Source organism: Falco cherrug, chromosome 6 (genome assembly GCF_023634085.1).
Source record: "Falco cherrug isolate bFalChe1 chromosome 6, bFalChe1.pri, whole genome shotgun sequence".
Classification (NCBI taxonomy): domain Eukaryota; kingdom Metazoa; phylum Chordata; class Aves; order Falconiformes; family Falconidae; genus Falco; species Falco cherrug.
The window spans coordinates 90,689,607-90,710,565 of record NC_073702.1 but is presented as its reverse complement, the minus strand read 5'-3'; the positions used below and the strand labels follow the sequence as shown (position 1 = coordinate 90,710,565).

The 20,959-nt window shown below is 42.0% G+C and overlaps 1 protein-coding gene across 1 annotated transcript in view; it reads left to right on the top strand.

Moving 5' to 3' along the window:
* Positions 1 to 20,959, top strand: part of MRPS5 (mitochondrial ribosomal protein S5) — a 59,625-nt gene that overhangs the window by 29,464 nt on the left and 9,202 nt on the right. Inside the window, exons 6-8 of the mRNA XM_055714244.1 lie at positions 15,046 to 15,136; positions 18,785 to 18,831; positions 19,904 to 19,961. Of these exons, the coding sequence (XP_055570219.1) occupies positions 15,046 to 15,136; positions 18,785 to 18,831; positions 19,904 to 19,961 (196 nt within the window). The remainder of the gene's footprint in view (positions 1 to 15,045; positions 15,137 to 18,784; positions 18,832 to 19,903; positions 19,962 to 20,959) is intronic.

Genomic DNA, 20,959 nt, shown 5'->3' with positions numbered 1-20,959 from the left:
ATATGAATGTTGCATCCTGAAACATAAGGATGTTTATACATGTTACTGCGTAAAAACACCCTTTTATCACTGTAAGACAGACTGTCCATTGAGTTGCCATGCAGTTTTAAATCGGTAGAGGTGACTGTGCATCACTTTACTCTTGTTGTTACTACAGCTTCATTTGCTAAACAAGCCTGTGAAACACTGCCTGTATTTTTAGCCAGTATTATGCTGTGCCAGTGTCCAGATGAGGTATTTGTTCCAAAGTATCTGGAATCCAAAGTGTTTGAATTTCCATTTAGTTTCATTCACGGTATATCATGTTGTGTTCCACTACCAAAGTTCACAGTGATGCCCTTTTTGGGAGGGATCACACACTCTCTGTCCACTACCACGCACTGTCATATACTGTTGGATAAGCTGGGTTTCCTTCGTGCAAATCCTTTTCAAATCCTTTGATAAAACTGGCAAGGAATAGCATGTTCTTAATTAGTAGGATGCACTTGAAAACAGCTCTTCCGTCTCAAGATTCTGCATTGTGGTCATTTTAAAATCTCATATGCAGATTTTAATCTTTTTGAGACAGCAACTTTATCCTGTATCTCTAAGCAAGCTAAAAATGCCATTGCTTTTCTTGCCAGACCTTATGTCTGATTGCATTTTTGTTGGAACATGGCCAAAAATCTCCCTTTTTGAGGCAGGAAAAAGTGAACCAGTCCCTTGACAATAAAGTCAGAGCTGCTGCCTAAACTGTGAAATCAAGTGTTTACTTGGTTTGGAGAGAAAGGAAAAGGTTGCCCTTTAAATGGGATTGTAGTCAGAGGGAAGGAGACTGCCATGTCCCAGTCCAGAACAGGACCGTATGTGTAAAGCAGAATGTCCCTTTATCTGCCAGTTTTGCAGGATTCATTGCAACACAAGGCTGCATAGGTTTAGGAGCAGGGTGCAAGACATGCAAGAGACCTTAAAGCTACATCAGTATCTAGTCTCCATCATTGTCTCTTCTTCTTTTTTCTTTTTTTTTTTTTTTTTTTTTTTGGGGGGGGGGGGTGCTGGGGGGGAGGTGGGTGTGTGCACGGGGCAGTAAGCGGATACTTCAAGTTAGGGTAATATGTAATGTCCTTTAATAATAATACTTTTACGCATTGCCTTGTTTAGAGGCTTAGGATAAAGGGTGGAACCAGAAGTACTGAATATCAGCTGTGAACCACATCTCTCATGTGGAGGCAAGAAACTGTTTCCCGTCGTTTTGTTTTTAGCTCTTGACTCCTTGTCTGTGTCACCTGTCTTTGGAATGAAGGTCAACTGCTTTTTGCTTGAAATTGTTTTGCCATTCCTTGATGAGGTATTTTCCATATGCAGAAATGTCTTATTCAGAAATCATTTTCACCAGCATTTGAGAATTTTAATGTTGTGAGAATAGGAGTCTTTCCATTGTCTTAACTGAAATGTGTGGCCAGAATAGGTAATATTTTGCCAGAATTAAAATAAAACAGATTTTAAATGGGCTTGAGTAACTAATAGATAGTGTGTACAGGGTGCAAGAGTAACAACAAAGTTAATACAACTGAGAGCAGCATTCAGTTATTTTAAACTGTGTACAAGCATAACCTCGTGGAAAGTACGTTAATATATTGAGTCTGTCTAATTAGGAGAGAGGGATTATGAGAAGCATTTCCTTAAAGGGAATAGCCTGATTCCCACAGCTGCTTGTCTGAAAGTTAAAAGAATAATCAGGCAAGTCAGAAGTTGAGTTGACTGACAGTCCTCTATAGGAAAGTTTCTGAGGGTTCTCTCCTGTCCTGATAAATGAGCAAATGGGTTTCTTTGTCCTTGGTTATCTTCCTCCATTTTGCTGAGAGGGCGATCAGTTGGGAATCCATCCATTGGCTCGAATGACTTCTAGATGAATCGCATGTATCAAAATCCTTCCTTGCTCAGTGTCTGAGACATGGAAAACAATATCAGACTGGGTAACTCAAAGTCATAAGTTGGTTTATCTTAATTTTTTTTTAAATCCTCCAAAGAGGAAAGGAATAAGCTGGTTTACATGTCTGCTGTGATGTAAAGCAGCAGATTTAAATAATGAGCAAGGGAAATTTAAACATAAAGAATGAGTTGCAAATGGAAAGTTGAATACTAGGATGGATTGTCTGGGAGTATATGGGATGTCTGTCGCTGGAGATTTTTAAAAACAAGTTAGATAAATCTGTTGAGAGGAGGCAGGGAATCAATCTGGTAACCTTCTAACCTATTTTCCTATGATTCTTTTAAGACTTCAGGTGCATTTCGTTTAATCTGTAGACATCTTTGTGCATTCCACTTTATTCTAAGTAGCATAATTATTAAGATTAGGGCAGATTTACCTTCAAAGATACACACTCGGCTCCCAAGGAATACTGATCTGCCACTATGATGAGGTGGAAGTAGATCTGCACTGTTCTCAGTGTGTGATGAGAGGGAAGAGGAATGCTTTCCTCCCTGGCGACAGCTGGGCATAGTCTGTCATCTACTCCTTATAGACGTACCTGCAGCAGCTGAACTGTTCTTTCTGCGTTGGATGCATTTGAGAACAGTGTTTTGTCGGAACTTCCAAAGGACTCTAGCAAATCTCCCACTTGAATTAAAAATGTATTTCCTTCCTTCTCCTCATTTCTAGAGTCCCCTCTCCCACTAAATGTAGTGAATCCCTCCATCACTGAGCTCGTGTTTCTTCCTCGTGTTCTGTTTGCCCTGAGACAGCGTTGATGCCGATGTTTTCTCATATGTCTCTGCTACCCAGCAGTGCTCTTTTATGGTGACAATAAAGACATCGAGCAAAATGACTTTCCAATATCTGCTGCTCAAAGTGATGATAACATCCTTGCAAATGAAAAATAGGGTCTTTTTCAGGGTTTTTTTGACAGTCATCTTTAAAATTTTTTGATAGACCTTTCTTTGCCTTGCTGCCTGAGTGAGTCATTTTTTTTCCTGAATAAAGTCCTCATATTTTTCTTTTTTTTCCCATTTTTAATTTTTTAGTGTTCCAGTGTAAGATGAGTGTTTGTAGGGTCCCTTCTGTTATTTTGACAAAGTTATTTTACTCATTGGGTATGATCACTACTGAATTTAAAACTAAATTGCTGTTTAAGGTCAACTTTGACTTTTCAGAGTCTTCAACAGAATGTGTGAAGTGGTACCGGTATGCACGGAACCAAATTAAATTAAAATCAGTTCAATGAGGGGTATCTTTTCTGTTAATGAGTGTGTTCAGTCTAAATCTTAAGATGACATTTGGTAAAGGATCTGACCTTCAGTGGCAGTTCGTATTTAATGCTCTATGCCACATATATCTAAACAGACATGAATATAAACCTATACAAATGAGTTCGGTTTCAAGATTTGTTGTTTTCTCAAGTATCTTTGATACATTCCTGTCAGATTTGCCATTGGTGCCTAGAGATGATAGAAAATAAAATGAGTAGCAAACTTGCTCAATGTCAGAGGTGGTTTGTTGCAATGGATTGCATGCTTCTATACCTTGCTGCACGTGCTGGTGTGCATATGTCTAGACTTCCCCAAAACAGCCTTTAAAGGATGGTATTATTGGGCAAAAAAGCTGGTGAACCATGTGTAAGTGGATCATCTGATCCATTTACATACCAAACTCCCATTGAATAGTCTTTAGGTATTATGCTGAGAATAATAAATGCAACAAAAATGAACATTTACATAAGCATTAATGAGATGTCCTGAATTGCACTGTATACTTTTTATACATTGGGTTTTTAATATGCAAAATGAATGTATTGTTGTCAGGTTTAAAACCACGTGTGTGTAGTTTCTTCTGAGATGTTGAAGAATCAGAGGAGCCTTTTCTGTTAGTTCCTCTTAGATCAGGAGTAGCTGTACACACAGCAGACTGTTGTGGTGGGATTTGGAAAACCTATACAATTTGGTAAAGCTCCTTTAAATAAATGAGTTTTTGGAGTGAACTGGGCACACTGGAGTGAAGTGGGCTTTGACTCTGATGTAGCAGAGGCTGTTTGGACCACTTAGCCTTTAGCCGTGTCTGTGTTGGAGGGCAGCTTGTAACGGTTGATTTGCATGGGCCCCGCTCATAAAAGTGATTTTTTTTGATGGGCCCTGCAGTTGGCAGTGCTTTCAGTTAATTGAAAGGGCACGCTGCAGAAAAGTGGTTGTTGTTTTGTTTACTGTGACATGTCACAACTGTCTGTCAGTTTGGATACTACACTAGGTATTTACTAAAGCTGGCCATTCTGTGCTGGCATAATTATTTACAGTCAAATTCATTCGATTAAACAACAAAATAAGTTGCTGTGCTATGCTTCCATGTGTTATAGAAATCTATTTCGATGCTTTATTATGTCTGAATAACAAAAAAGCTTTTAGAAGCAGGCTGAGGCTCTGCTGTTATGTGAGATTACCACAGATGTCAACTGAGGAAGAGGAGTGCTTTTTGCAAAAAAATAGCAGCAGCAAAAACTTCTACATTCAAAGGCAGCAGTGAGCCCAAGATAATGGAGTCCTATAATTTTCTGATAACAAATATGAGTTTTGAAATAAACAGATCTTTTTTAGCATTCTTATTTTAAATAGATTGCATACATGATGCTCTTTCTATATGTCTTTTCCATTATCTTTATCTTCACAACAGTACAGGAGATTAAAATAATGTTTGCTGGGAAATTATGCTTTGCAGCGGGAAACGGAAAGCCATTTTTAAAAGGACTGTCTTGTGAACAAAACACAAAAGCCCCTTTCTGTTGTAATTATTCTACTAAAAAAGCTGTGCTGCCCTTCTAAAAGAGAAACATTGCTTATTAAAGTTTTTCTTATAATGTAGAAACAGAAAAGCTAACTTGATTTTTCCCTGCTTGTAGAATAGAGTACAAACAAGGTCAGATTTTTCTGTAAAGTAGAGCTGAAGCTGCCGCAGAGAAGCAGCTAGCTGGGGTGAGTGTGAAGGGGCAGCAGCAGGGACTGTGTCTTGGATTTGTTTCTGGCTTTCCCACAGACTGTTGCATTACTTTAGAGTAGGTGGCTTGGGCTACCTGTTTCTTTCTTTCCCTGCCAACCTGAAGGCACATTTCCCATTTTGCTCAATATATTATGTATAAGAAGAATTGCTGTGAATAGAACTGGTGGTAGTATTTACTGTTGTTTAACATAATGTAGTAATAGTAGTAATTAAAATTTACTGCTGTGGTTGACATATGCCGATCTTATTTTAACTGGAAGGTTAACATTTCATGTTATCAACCATCCTCAGATGAAATCAACACGGTGACACAGTACAAAAAGTAGCCGACATGTTATCCTGTGTTGTGGTAGTATTTGCCTTGCAGTGCAATGAAAATTAGAACGTGAGACCTAGTCATCAGTACAGCCTGAAAGCGCATAACATGAGGTTAGTGGCCCTCTGAGTCTTTCATAAAGGAGAGCTTTCTAGGAGAGAAGATAAGGTGTAAATAATGTCTTTTGCAAAAGACAGATCTCAAGTATTTTTGTCAAACACTGACGTTTGCTGCCAGTTGTGAAGACTCTGCCTTTTGTTCACTTGCTGTTATGTTTATGCTTTTTTGTTTTCGTTACCTGTTTCTTAGAAAGATAACTTCAAAGAATTTTGTGCAAGCATTGTCCCATTTTAACCTGGTCAGTGTCAGAATAGTTAGGATATGGTACTGTAATTTTTAAACAAAAAAAAAAAACCAACAAACACTGATTTGTGTGTGAGTGTTAAATTGCAGAAAGTTATGGGCTTGTCAAAGAAGTTCAGGTCAGGCAATGCACTCAATTTATAGAAATAAATGGTGCAGAAGGCAGCAACATAGACACTGATATTATCCTTAAAAGCTGCTTTCTGCAGATATAAGTACACTGGTGCTTTGGTTCATATACAGAGCTTCACATGTCATGAGCTGGGTACTGGGATGTTGGTACGGTCTTTTTTCATCCTTAAAATGCAAAATCATTTTACACTGTTGAATTAGTTCAGGGTCATCTCTCATTCTTTCTTACGTTGTACATAAAACTGTATGTGACCTTTTTCTTCTGGGTGTTTGTGTGGTTTTTGGTTTTACTTTCTAAGAGTGTTGGAAGGGAGAGAAGAAGAGAGGACAAAAGAGATCTTTTTTAATACATGCATAGTAAAAATAGCTAACTGGTTCTTCCTCGGCATCAATCAAAGTAAATTGCATTGAGTGGATAATTGAGTGTATATTCTGAGAAGCGTACAAATTACATTTTCCCAGGAATCGAGTTAGTGATGAACTCTACAGAAAGCCTTTGAGAAGAAAGCTTTTTGTGTTATAAACAAGATAGTGTGCAGTAAATGAAGCCAAATTCTAGGTCTTCCCTGAATCTTCTCTTTTTTTTGCACGTTACCTCCAGTAGTAGTATTTACAGACTTTATTCTTAGTTGAATTGGCTTGAGACTGGCTTGAGACTTACGCAAAACCTGTAATTTCTTAAAGCTGGCTTTTTCTGTCAGGTGAGTTTGGTCGTTTGCTTGTTCTTCCCCTGTTTTCTTCAGACATTCAGCTAGTTTTGAAGCATGCTTGTTTTGATTGTCTGAGACCTGTTGGGGTGCAGTGTTTACCTCAAGCACTTTGGAGAAGCAAGACTGAAGAGAGCAATTTGGGGAAGAGCAGTTTTCTGATCAGGGTCTGCACAGCTTGCATCTGATACGGGTTGCTGCCCATGTGCAAAGTAGTGTTAGATTTGCTTGTCATGGTCCATTTGGATTGCTCAAATTTAGATGGCAACATACACTGCAAATTAAACTTGATCTTATGAGTTTACAAGGAAGGAGAACAAACATCAAACAATCACTCAGTCGTCTTTGTACTGACTAGACTAACACATGAATTCACTAGTTCATCATTTAATTCACGAGGTTTCTAACTCAAAAGTTCCCTGATTCATAACTCATAACTTGTAATTTGTGCATCTGTGAGCAAAACAGTTGTCAAACAAGAGGAGTAAGAGTGCTCCATCCTTCCCCGTATTGCAGCGGGAGGCGCGAAAGCCTCAGCAGTATGGCTGCTGTCAGATCCGCTTCAAAATCTTTGGGGGCAAGCTGACATATTTATGCCATCCAGCTCGGAGGTTTGGTCTGTACCATTGCCGTGAGTTAGAGGATTCTGAAGAAACTGCCAGACAGTGTGCAAGGGTGATGGCTGTGGGGGACAGTGGCAGTGGCTGCACATGACCTACAGCCCTCCCTGGCCATCGCGTTTGCCTGTGCATTGCTCTCGGGCTGACGGAGCTGCTCCCAGCATACGTCAGGTCTTAGCGGCCGCTGTGTGCCAGCCAGGGCCTGAGCGGGAGCAGGGTGAACACTCACTGTTCCTAGCTGGAAAAGACGAGCAGAACTTTCAAGGTTTATGTTCCGGCAGTTGAATATCACCTGTACTTATTTAACCGTCTGAATCCATCCCCTGGCAATGTCAGTGGGGCAGCAGAGAGATGGGTTGGGGGGGGACTCATTCTGTTCAGGGGCAGTGGTGCTAGGAGCCGCTAGGCTTTCTTTACCAAGCCACAGAGAACTGACTTGCCTTGGGATTCCTGAGTAGCTTTGTGTTGGCACGTGGAAAGCAGGGTAAAGTCAGAAAAACAAAGGTTTGTTGCATCAAAATGATGTGAAGGACCTTGTCTTATTTCTAAATGTATTGCGCGTGCAGCTGTAGGGAACATGAACACAGGAGAGAGTTACAACTGTATCGCTCTATAGTCATTTGTTCTGCATCCATTAAACAGAAATAAATTGTCGAGATGCAGCAGGGGATTGTTAATAGAGGATAAGGCTATAGTTCCAACTTCCCACAGAGTAGCAAAAAACCCATGAGTGCGTGTTTGTTTTAAGACCACAGAGTTAATCTCAGTAGACTTCCTACTTGTGACAAAAAGAATATTCCTTAATACACAGTCTAAACCCTTTGTTTCTTTTCATAAGTCATTGGAAATTGTTTTCTAGCTATTGTTTTTACAAAGGGTGCAATAAAAAAGGCTTGTGAAAAGGAAATGCTGCATGAAATTACAGTGTCTGAGATCTGTTGTTTGACGTCTTTGACTGAAAAATTATATGGTATACAGGATACTCTCTGAGTAATAATTTACTTCAAATGAGATGTTGGCTCAAAAGTACTTCTGTGGTATTGGAGCTCTAGATTTTGCTTTTAGAACTACAGGGAGGTTTTTCTGTTCCCTGGATGACACTGGCAGTGTCTTTAGACTGACAATGAATGTTTCAGACAGTTTTTAAGGTAGCATCTGAAGCAGCCTGTCGCAGGAAAGAATGAGAGGTCAGGGCTGTGCATGAGAATTTATTTCTGATATTCTCAGCATTCTCAAGAGTTTTGGCACTGCCTTTAAAGTAGAGTTTAGGGATGCTACCTTCAACTGGTTCTGTGGCTTCAGTAATTAGATCGTTCTCTTTTACCTGTCAGCCTGTACAGATGAAGTAATTGGCATTTGGAACATTCAGAAGCTTCTAAGTGAATTACAATTCGGCGTGATTACGGATCATCCTTTGGAGAGGAAACACGTGTAGTGTGGCTTTGAGCATGCATTATTGTGGGGTTAATCCAAGGGATCTGTACTCAGATGCGAGCTGTAATATGAAGCCACATTTAGACATGCGCTGTGTCAGTAGGGCATTTGAGCTGTGTTATTTTTCCTAATGGGTTATAAAAGAGAGAATTTCACACATGTGACAAGGGAAAACTATTAGTACTAAACATGGCTTAGTCTCTCTGCAGATTGGGCTCATTACTGATTTGGATGAGAACTGCACTTGGAGCTTATCCCAGAGCTGCGATGAATTAGCCTGTATGAAAAACACTTCAAGTATCTGGTCAAAACCTTTCTTCTGTTTCGCTGAGTGAGGGGTTGAGGAATCCAGGTTATTTTCTGTACTGCAGATTCTTCACCTACTGTGTCCTTGGGGGATGGATGCACCCTGAACAGGATGGCTGGTTCTAATCCTCCTGCTTCTCGGAGGTTATAGCTACTGAATCAAATTCTTCAAGACATAAGTCTTTTATTCTAATGATGACCAAGTTGGAGAAAGTACTGACTGTTAGGTTATGTGATAAAAGGCCTGTCTGGCCACAGACAAGGGAGCGCAGGGGCAAAAGCAGGTGGAGGGACCCAAGTAACGCCCTGCTGGCACTCCTCCCAGGACCATCTTAGGGGAGGTGTAACCGCATCGGTGGCTCATCTGCACAGACCAGAGGAGCTCAGAGGCAGGCAGGGGAACCAGAACGACAGACTCGGAGACACAGGCAACCCTGTCTGGCTCCTCCTGGGGCTGCACTGCACTAGCTGCAGCCCAGTGGTCCAGGGGTGCCACCTATCAAGATGAGACTCTCCAGAGCACCCCATAGACTGAGGGGGGGTTGCTGCCAAGGAGTAGAGGACACATTATGGAATGGAGAGGAAGAGCATTTCCGTATTACACAAGACTTAGGGGATCTTAAGAGCACAACCAAAGGGAGAGCAAGGGAGGGGTCTAGGCGATTTAGGGGAAACAAGAGTGGGAAAATGACAGTGAGGGATAAGGAGATAGAAGCAGTGGCTTGCATTTAAGCAGGGCTGGTTGGTACACTTGTCTTGCCATGACCTGTGTCTGACTGGTACGGTTTATCCTGAATTCTTACTAAACTCAATTTCTAACTATTTTCTTGGGCTAAGGACTCTTGTTTACTATGTGCATGTGTTTGGGGGGTGTGTGGGGTGTGTGCTGTTGAAGTGCCAGCAACTGGAATATATGTATTTCCCACTAATGGGCCTTCACCCTGATTAGCCAGAGAGAGGAACAGGATGAGGTAATTAGTGCTGTTCATTTCTGTTTGTGTCGATCTGCAGGGCCAGAGCCTGCTGTGTATGTATGAATGTATGTGTTGTGTAGATGTGTTGAAGTCTGTGCCCGCTGGGACTGCATTCCCATCTTTTTGTAAGGGTACATGGATGGAGAGAGCACCTCTTCCTTTAAGGGTGCGCGGTAAAGGACCCTTTCAATGTAAAAAGGTAATAAGGGAGAAGCCATAAAAGAGAACATACAGAGGTGCAAACCTGACAAATGATAAAGCAGGCGGTAATGAGAACCAAACCTGGTCAGCCACACTAGTTGCTTAAAGGTATGTGGAATGTGAGAATGTTTATTTCATTAAGGTTATCTGATAGAGGTCCAGTGGGATACTGAGGAAGAGGGGGAGGCTGTAAGTGAAATATGCAGAGACACAAACCTGACAGACACAATGGAGGGAAGAAAAGAAACAAAGCTCGTCACACTCATTGATGGGCTATCAAAAAGCTGCAGGAAATCCAGTACTTTGCAACTGATAAGGATGCAAACCTGAGGGTCTGCCATGTTTGGGGGTGTCCTTGGGACTGTGCAAACATTGAAGGAAGGTGCAATGGAAGTTGTTGAGGCAGAACAGAGGAGGAATAGACAGAAAGGAGTATAAGAGGGGCTGGCTGCATTTAAGCTGGGGCCGATCTGTATGCTTGTCTGACTGAGCCCTGCACCTGACAACTACAGTCTGTCTTCTTACTAAATCCTTTCATAATTATCTCTGTGTAATCTCACTCTTTGTCACTTCTGTGTGTGAGGTCTGCAGGGACTTAAGTGCAGGACTTCAAGAACTGGCATTGAGTGGCCAGTGGGCCAGCAGCTGGAGTCAGACTGGGGGTGTGGGTGCCCTGTGGGTGCCAGGGGTGCCAGGGGTCGTAGCTCTCTAGACTTAAGAGAGGGTCCTACGGAACGTGAGCCCGGGGTGCCAGCCACATGAGGGGGCCAGTGGGAGTGACATCGGTGACAGCAGCTGCAGCCAGACTGGTGGTGTGGGCACCCCTCACTTGTGGTGCCAGCAACAGGAGCGAGCAGGGCCTCAGTGCAAGCTGCTGGAGCCAGCGAGGGTCTTTGCCACCAGCTGCTGGCGCAGGAATGGTGGGTGTCCTGAAAATCGGCTACTAGGAGGGACCAGGGCAGGTGAAGCAAGTCAGGGGCTCAGCGCTGGTGCCGGGGACAGGACCGCAGGTCGCAGCCTGTCTGCCGGGTGCTGTGGAGGCAGCGGGCAGCTGAGGGTCTGCATCTTCCCCAAGCCTGATGTTCGTTTGTGTGCGTGTAATTTACTAGCAAATTCCAAGCTGGACTAGCCAGTGGGTAGGAAGCCTGAGCTCTGGGCATGGGATCAGGCAAGCAGAGGAGCAGTTGCCTGTGTTCAGGGGGACCAGTGCATGCCGGGTGCCTGCGAGAGAAGCCTGCGAGTGCTGCATGTTTGCTGGTGAGGACCAAGCGGGACCAGCCAGCAAGCAGAAGGTCCATGAAGCGGGTAAGAGGGCCTGGGTAGTGGTATTTGATGGACAGAAGGGCTGTGCTGGTACTCAGAGGATCTGCGTGCACTCATGGCTCTAGAGAATGGTGTGGATGTGCCTGCACTAGTGAACTCCAGTCTCTACCAGCCAAAGAGAAGGAAGGGGACATGGCTGTTTATACTGAGGTTTTATCCAGGTGCTATACGTAGGTGTTACTTGAGGCAGTGCCTTGTCTGCGATGGGCTGTGGCTGGACACGTCAGTGTCCTGCACGTCTCTCTGGGATACACACCCAGCTTTGCTGCTGTTGAACCTGCAGCCACATCCCTCAGCCTGGGGCTGGGCTCCGGGCCAGGCAGGACAAAGCCCAGGGCCGGGAGCTGTGGGAGGTGGTGTCCGCTCCTGACACCCCTTAACACCTTGCTGCTCGTTGGACCTGGCAGCAAGGAGCTGTGGCAGCCTTGCCTCTGTGGAGCTACTGAATTCAGCCCTCCCTAACACATTAAGCATCAGTAGGGGCTGATAAATTCTCTAGCTAGCTGTTTTCTTCGAGAAGGTCACGTATTGGTAATCACAGCAGAAGACACTAGTTTGCCTTCTGAAGCGCTGCCCTTGCCGCTGCCCACCGTTTGCACACCATTAGGGATACCACGTGTCACCCTTGTCACTTGTCAGCAACAGGAGTTCTGCCCTCCAGCTGTCTTGTGCAATTTCTGATTTTTAGGTACGGTAGGTTTAAGTTACAGCTGGGAGATACTCTGTCTCTGTGGTAAAAATCTGCTCTGCCCTTTTCACGGAGAAGAGAAGGCTGATATGGACATATCTAGCTGACATGGGCTTGATTTCTGTGTACAAGTTTATTATTCAAATGTTTTCCATAACTGGCTTCCCGAGCCTTTTAGCAATGTCCCTGAGCCTTTCTAGGCTCACTTGCCTGGAAGTGCTTTTCTTCCAGCACTGCACCCTGCTCTCGATTTATCTCATCTCACCTTGTACCTTAGAGAAGAGGCACTGGGACCAGAGGTTCTTACGTCTTGAGGGGATCAGCCTGTTTCGGACACTGCTCTGCGTAACAGAAGAATACGGGTGTCAGGAGTAGGGCCTTTAGGTGGCACGTTGCTAAAAATCATGACTAGAATATGATTTATAGAAGGGAGGACTTTCCAAGAGCCACTCATTTGGCCTGTCATTCATTCTGCTTTTACAAGAATAAAACCTCTAGGGAAGCGCTGGGTTTTCGCCTTTCTCTGACAGAGTGCCACAGCGGGTAAGTACTTGAAATCACGAGAACCGTTAGCAGCCTGTCTGACTGCAGTGTATTTCCACACCTCCAGTTCTGCCTTTGAAGCTGTTGCTTGCTGTTTCTCCTCTTAATGAATGTTTGAGGTGGTTTCATTTTATATTTGAGAGATGCTGTTCCCTCACCTCTTGACGAGAAAGTGGAATTTGTGTTGTCACCATGGATAATGGGTACAGGGAGACAGTTTGAGGTACACGGTGATGAAGGTTGAGCACGCATCTCTTTTCAAATTTTTAAAATTAGCTTTAAGTCTGGCTTGAGTGGCAATCTAGTAAATAGGGGAAATTGTGCCTTAGTTTCAGTCACCTCTCAGAGATCATGCTGTTTTAAAAGTGGCACGTTGTTCGTTGTGTATTAATTAATTCCAGCGCAGTTTGATGATAGGCTTTCGCTGCAGGCTTTCTTTGCAGGCGAAGGGAAGCGTTGCTGAGCGGCTTCCCCGGGTGGAAGGAGGCCGGGGCGGTGGCGGGGGGATCTAAGGACATGTTGTCCCGGCTCCCCGTGTACGTTATCGAGCCTGAAAGCCCTTCGCAGCGGTTCGGGAGAGGTGCTGGTTGCGATGGGTGATGGAACACATTTTCCTGCAGAGCTGCTGGGAAAGGGCTGACAAGCGCTGTTTTGGGAAGGGTCTGGAGAAGCTCATTGCGTGTGTCTTTATTGCCACCTTCTGGAAAGGGAGAAGAGTAATTCTTGAGTAGATTTCTACAAGCATCACGGCCTTTTGTTTTTGACAATCCGAGTGCCAACTTTTTTTTTTTTTTGTACAAGTACTTACCAATATTGGCAATGGAAGACAAAAGTATGTGCAAAGCAAAAATACTATTCTCTTGATGCTCCTGGAGAAATCGCTGTACTTGACTCTCTTTCTTTTATCATTATTTTGCATTTTCTGCAAGTAGCCTGTTTCCACGGGCACTTTCACCTTAGGGGACTTGGGTTTTTAGCTTGTTCTTGTAAGCAATAGGATTGCAGAAAGAAAAATTACTTGGAATAAGCAATTATCAAAGCTGATACTTCTTCAGAGTGCTTTCTAGAACATATGTGCGCCTTGAATTTAACAGCATCTTTATTTTAATGAAAGGAAGGTGAAATTCTTCAGAAGCCCTTGTTCCTAACCTGTACTTAGTGATGTCAGTGGAATTTTTTGTTTGGGTTTGGGTTTTGTGAATTTCAGTAAGAATGTTTAAGCCATGACCAAGTATTTGATAGTAATCCCTTTCAGATGTATAACACTAGAACCAGACTAGCTTACTGAAGAATTGCATACAGGGAAAAGGGAAGAGCACTGCTTAATTCATATATAAACAATGCATGTTTAATTTATTATAATTTATGGAAATCTTATTAAGGCCTCAAGAAAGTAGACCCTGATGCATTTGAGAGGAATGGCAGAAATGAACCACGAAGTAGATTTTTATCTTTGCACTGGTAATTCTGAGACACAGATATTAACACAGTCAAGCAATATCCAGTATGCAATTTATATACATATGTGTGTTTATATATACTGTGTTGTGTTATATTTTATATATAGTTTATATATTATATAGTGTGTGTAACCTGTATATAAAATATATGCCTATATTTAAATAAATGTATGTTTTAATGTAGAAAAAAACCCCAAGGAAACCAGAACAGGAGCTAGACAGACAAATTATCTCAGATGATATATTAGACCATTTAAGGTAGGAGACTGAAAAGCGGTGACTTGCCTATAGTCACATAGAGGAGTCTGTAGCAGAGACAGAAGCAAATTTAGATTTCTAGAATCATACCCACAGGGCCAGGTGTGTCCCCCCACGCCAAGCTAAAGAGCTTTCTTACATCTCTGCTTGAATTTCTTGCAGAGTTCCTGAAAACATTTCTAGTTCCAGGAACAAAATACCATTTTCTTCTTCCCATCTCTTAAATGAAGTCTTCTTTTAGTAGCTGTCATCTCAGTGATGAGACTGCCTTCTGCAGTCTGCAAGTAGATTTCAATCCAAAATTTTAATCCATGCGAAGCAATGACACACCTTGAGCAATTCCTGAGAGCAGTTCTAAAATATGTTAAAATGTGAGAGGTGCAGTGAGATGCTAATGTCACTTTCAATTTTTCCCCATGGTTTGTCATCATAATGAAATCCCACGTGAAGCTAGCAGCATTAGAGCATTGGCTGTTGTGCGGGTAAACAGAGGGGATATTTTAATGAAACTGCTGAGGTTCTGTGTCTGCCTATAGATTTTTAGCAGCCTTTACTTTACATGAAGTATCTAATGCCTTGAACCCAGTGTCCCTCTGCAGATGATGTGTATTGATAAAGGCAGCATATTATTGTAAGGTTTCATCACAGACTCTTAATTCCTTTTTGGTAAACTGACACTCTTTTTGGAAAAAAAAAAAGCAACCAAAACAGTTGGACTGTGCCATAACAAGATGCCTTGTGGTTTTTTTTCCTTCAGGTGAAAAATGTGTTTTGTATGAAGGCAAAGGAAGGCAGAAAAAAATCAATACGTGCTTTAGTGGCTGTCGGAAATGGTAAAGGGGCTTCAGGTATGTGTGTTCACTGTATGTAAGAGATAGCAAATTAATCATTGTTTGTAATAGGACTGCAGGAGGCATGGTGATTTAAGGGGACTTTTTATGCTTAAAAAAAAAGAAATATACTCTTCTTTCCTCTGGGCAATATGGAAATATCTGCAAGAATTTTGAGTTTCATCTATAAAAGTAAGCTTTATAATCAAATTATATATGTACTTATTTGAACACTTTGTTTTGTGTGTAAAAAGAGTTTAGAAAAAGTAGTAATGTGCGATTAGGTTTGGAGCATATATTATCCAGTGGTAATAACATCTTTTATTTAACTCTAGAGTGATAGCACTAACCACTGGTAGTTCCTTCCAGAAGGGATCACCTGTGCTTTCCTGTACACACAGTTTCATTTTATTGTAGATACTGTTTATGTTTTGTAAAAAAATCAAAGCCTGAAAGTATTCAGCCATGCATACTGCATTTGTTTCACCTGGCCTTAATCACCTAGCCGCAGAGTGCAGCTGTTTACTCCCAAGTCAAAGAAAAGAATCAGGCACCTGCAGAAGGTGCTGGAAGGGCACGGGGGCCGGCTACGTGTCCTCTGGCACAGGCGGTGCAAGAAAGCTCGGCTGAGCCGGCTGTTTCACAGGCGCGCCTGCGCTTGGCTGGGATGAATCTGGGCTTCCATGGTTACTAGAGCAGACAGAGTCATAAGGAGGTAGGAGTCAGCAGATACGGGTTTGTCTTTCTCGTTTTGAAAATTGCTTTCATGTTGTTGGGGTTCTTGGGGTTGTATTTTCATTTGCTCTAACAGCAGTGACCACCTTGTGGGAAGGGGCAGCGGGGCTGGTTGTATGTTTTCCTGGGTTATTTTCTAGCTAGTGTTAGCATTTCTAGATTATTAGTATAAATCTGGCTGCTTTTTTTTTTTTTTCTCCTTCACTCTAACTGTCAGGATAGTCCTTTGGAAGTATTACTGCTTTAAGTTAAAAGGGGCTGGTTTACTGGTAGTTTTGCCTAGCATCTTGATTCAGAAATTCTTAATGAATCCGTCTGATCAGAAGATCCTAAATATTAAGCCTCTTTAGGAAGCTTTCTTTTATTAAAATTAATCATAAAGAAAAAAATGCGCTTTGCAGGCTTCCTACAAATACTATATTTATACTTTAGGGAACAATAGAATACTTGGGCCCCTTTGCGTCCAGCGTCATAGTAACCTCGGTGATCTGCAGGCTGACCCATTTGAATTCTTTCTTTTTTATGACTCTTTATAATGGTCTCTTGAGCAAGCAATTTGAAGTCTAACCATAGAAATGCTATGGCATAAATTAAATACAACAAATCAAAAGAAATGTAGGATTTTGAAGGATCTTATACGAGCTGTGAAAAGAAACCTCTTTTCTTTCTGAGCAAAGACTGAGAATACTGGTCAGAGGCGTTCGGTTTAGTTGTGATTTCTTTGTAACAGAACTGAAGCACAGTTATGTGTGGAGGGTGATGATGACCAAGCTGTCTCTTGAAGCAATCAAAGCATCGGAGTGCAGCATCTCCCCTGGATTAACTAGCCCTGGATCCCAGCGTAAAGACACTACGTAGCCACCATGTACAGCAGTGGGTTTCTTCCATGTTTCCAGTTCTGTTATTGAGGAGATAATATTTATCTTTCACTCAGTTTTCAAATACCAGGAGTTAAAGGCTTTTTTTATTGTTGTTGCTGTATGATAAGCTTTATTTAAGCAGCACCCTTGAATGCGCTACGTTTTTCTTCATAAGGAGGTAGTTTCCGTGCATCTTCCTGTGGATACAAATGGATGTACATTAACATTACCATTAGACCTCACATGGACTTAGAGATAAGACAGTGCTGCAGAATTAAAAAAGAATTAGTTAAAACAGTGGAAAATTAATAGCTGGGAAGTACATAATTCAAATAATATAATCCAAATGATAGAGAATTCTTACCTCTGTCAGGAGGCAGGAGTAGGGCATGTATTGTATTTGGGACAGAGTACAGGAAACTGCATTTGTATTGCTACGTGACTCTAGTAAAGAAAATCCATATGTATTCAGAGCACCCACCTTTAACTGTAGTCTCCTTTTATTCTGAACAGAATAGGTATCGCTGATGTATGGAGAGCTTTAATAAGACAGCTGTATTTCCAGTCAACTACAGTTTTGCAGAACTTCATTTATGTGAAAAATTCAGGTCCAGATGTGTTTCTAAAGCTGTATTTTAATTTAGTTTGGAGGGGAGGAAAATTTATATCTAGAGGAAGGTATGGTTCTCCAGCAAGAAGATAATTACTCTGAAAAAATTCTTCCTACCTCTTCTTTGAAAAGCTTTTTCGTGAAACATGTTATCACTTTAAACCATATGTGCTGAATGATTGAACTGAGGTTCCCAGGTGACCTCATTGTCCTCAATTTCTAATCTGTTGTGTGATTTCACAGCATTAATACGCTGCTGCTGTGCTCTGCGCGTGTGTTTAGAAGAATAGCGCAGTTTCCTTGCGTTTACTTGTGCAGGAGTTGGAAACTGGCAGCGGGCTCTGGGTGCCGGGTGCGTGCGCAGGGAGAGCAGGCGCAGGAGGGAGCTGACAGCGGCAGTGCTCCCGGCTGCTTCTTCCGCAGCAGGCTCCAGGCTTGCAGTCGTAGCCTCTTTGCTTGTAGCACCACAGCAATCAGGATGGTATTTCTTTTCTGGATCTCTCCTAGCTTGTTTCTCCTGTAATGTCTGCATGGAATTAGCGAGTCAGTGTTGGCCACGGGGTCCAGTCCCATTGATTTTGGGATTAGGCATTTGGATACAGGTAATCCACAGCTCCAGCTGATACAACAGAAACATCAAAGGACCAAACAAAATAGATCTGCTGATTTGAGGTTAAATGATTTAAATTCGATCTACCTTGACATTGTTGGACTACAGATTTGTGAAAACAGTTGTCACATCCTCTTATTCATTCCATACGGTCCATTGATGCCCTGTCTGAGCAGACTGCAAATACCCAGAGACCGCTGTGAAATCTTTTGATCGCTACCACAGCTGACCTAATAAATAGGAGTAGGTCTGAGGGTTTGGAGGTAATTAGGTCGCAGTTTGTAAACTGGCACGCTGGTTTTTCTGTTTTACAGGCACGCAATTTTTGCAAATGCACTATTCTCTTAAACCTAATTTTCATGTTCTCTATTTTGCTAACAGAAACCCAGTCTCCTTCGCTGCTTCTAGGGTCTCGGAGCTGCTCTTTGTACAGATGTAGTTGATATAGCTGCATCACTTTCCTTTCTTTTTCTTCATTCTCTTCTTTCTTTTTAAGCAGAAGACTGGACTTTTTTTTGGCTGAAGCAGTCACCATTATTCAGTTGTTTGGAACAAGTTTGGACAAATAAACAGAGTAACTTAAGCCTTATTTGTTTTGCCATTTGTATTGCCAACAAGCAATTGGCATCCAGTTGTCAGGTATACATAACTGTTAGGTATACATAACATAACTTACTTTCTGTGCTTTCTGTGGCTTTCTTTGGACAATTTTCTGAGTATGATCTGTGCGATGGAGTGGAAATAACAAATAATAAATGTACTTGTGAAGTTCTCTTTTTTTTTTCTTTTCTTTTTTTTTTTTTCCTTCCCCTTTTGCTTTCTGAAGGTCCTGCCTCGTTTCTGTCTTGCAGGTTTTGCCCTGGGGAAAGCCGGTGACCGGATGAACGCATTACGGAAAGTATGTTGGTTGAATTATTTGTTGCTTAATCAGTATCTTTTGTAGTCTATGCAGAGGATCCATGTACATGACTTGTCCATCCTGACACAAATAATCATAGAATCGTTTAGATTGGAAAAGACCTTTAAGGTCATAGAGTCCAACCATTAGCCCAGCACTGCCAAGCCCACCACTAACCCATGTCCCTAAGCACCACACCTACACGTCTTTTAAATACCCCTACGGATGGTGACTCAGCCACTTCCCTGGGCAGCCCGTTCCAGTGCTTGACCACCTTTTCAGTGAAGAAATTTTTCTTGATGCCCAACCTAAACCTCCCCTCGTGCAACTTGAGGCTGTTTGCTCTTGTCCCATCACTTGCAACTTGGGAGAAGAGACGGACACCCACCTCGCTACAACCTCCTTTCAGGTAGTTGTAGAGAGCAGTAAGGTGTCCCCTGAGCCTCCTTTTCTCCAGACTAAACAGTTGCAGTTCCTTCAGCTGCTTCTCACAGGACTTGTTCTCTAGACCCTTCACCAGCTTCGTTGATCTTCTTTGGACGTGCATAGTGAGGTTGCCCTGCTATGTGATTCAGCTCATGCACTCTCTGTTTTCTTTCTACTCCCTTTTCTATGGCATATACCTATCCCCCACCCCCTTTGGTCACTTGTTTCCAATATCTATATAGTGTACAATCTGCTTGTAGCTTTAGCGTGTAGGAACTTTTCTCTTACCCATGCATAGTGACCTTATTAAGGGTCCTTTAGACTTCAAAACGTTACTCGGCCATCTACATTAATCTCATTTGTGTTATAATGCTCAACTAAGCTATCAAAGTAGCAATGCTAAAATATGCAAAGTTTGATAAAGTTGATACTATATTGAGAAGTCTTTTTAAATATTAAACCTGTTAGGAGAAAGCAGTTCTTTAAAAAGAACATTTTCATTTCCATAAATTAAATGGTTTAGATGTGGCAAACCTGTTTTCCTAAGTTTTCTTGCTTGCCTTTTTCCTGTCTAGTTAACTAGACAATGGTAAATTTCAAATATTTTACAGAAAAAGAAGAAATGTTTTCTGCTTTTATTCCCTAGGCAAAGAATAAAGCAATACGCTGCTTACATTTCATAGACCTCTATCAGAACCACACAAGTAAGTATTACGATTTATTTAGACTTTCTTTAACTTCCAGTAAGTACTGAATATACCAACAATAACTGGTTGCGACTAGTTACAAAGCATAAAAAGATGTTACCTAAAACTTTTCTGATCTGACACATTGTATTATTATTATTATTATTCATGCATCATTTTGCTTCTTCAGCATGCTGTATGAAATCTTAGCCCCAGACTGTTGTAGCTGGACAGTGGTAGCGTTGGAGTACATAGTCTGTCAATCCCTGTGTAAAGTAAATCACCATGATCTGGGACAAGTATGTGATTTACGCTTCACTTTCACTCAGGTTTGTATCAACAGTTGTAGGAAGGTCCATGAAGAAAAGTTAAGAATACATAATACAAAATATTGTTAAAATATTGAGAGATATATCTTCCTTCTGGTCTCCTGCATTTGACATGGGAGATGGGGGCAGACTTTTTAGTAGGGCCTGTTGCAATAGGACAAGAGGTAATGGTTTTAAACTAAAAGATGGTAGGATTAGACTAGATACAAGGCAGAATTTTTTTGTGATGCGGGCAGTGAAACACTGGCAGAGGTTGCCCAGAGAGGCTGGCGATGCCCCATCACTGGAAACGTTCAAGGTCAGATTGGATGGGGCTCTGAGCAACCTGGTCTAGGGGGCTGGAACGAGATACCTTTAAAGGTCCTCTCCAACCCAAACTGTTCTATGATTCTGTGTTTAAAATTTGGACACTTCATGCATAGTATTTCAGGCTCTTTAAAAATGGGGGCAAGGGAAGGGGGTAGTAGCAAGATTAGGTCTCTGCTGACGCAATTTGAATTAAAGAGGTCAGATACTGTCTGGGCACCCCTTCTCTACAGTGAAACCCTGCGTGCTTTCCCCCTTTGTATGTCAGAGGTGGTTCCCTGTTGATGCAGTCGATGTACGCTGACAAAGCCCCGCAGCCAGGCAGAACGTGGGCTGGGGAAGTCAGTCTGATGTTTCATGGTAGTTGTTTTTTAGTTCAGT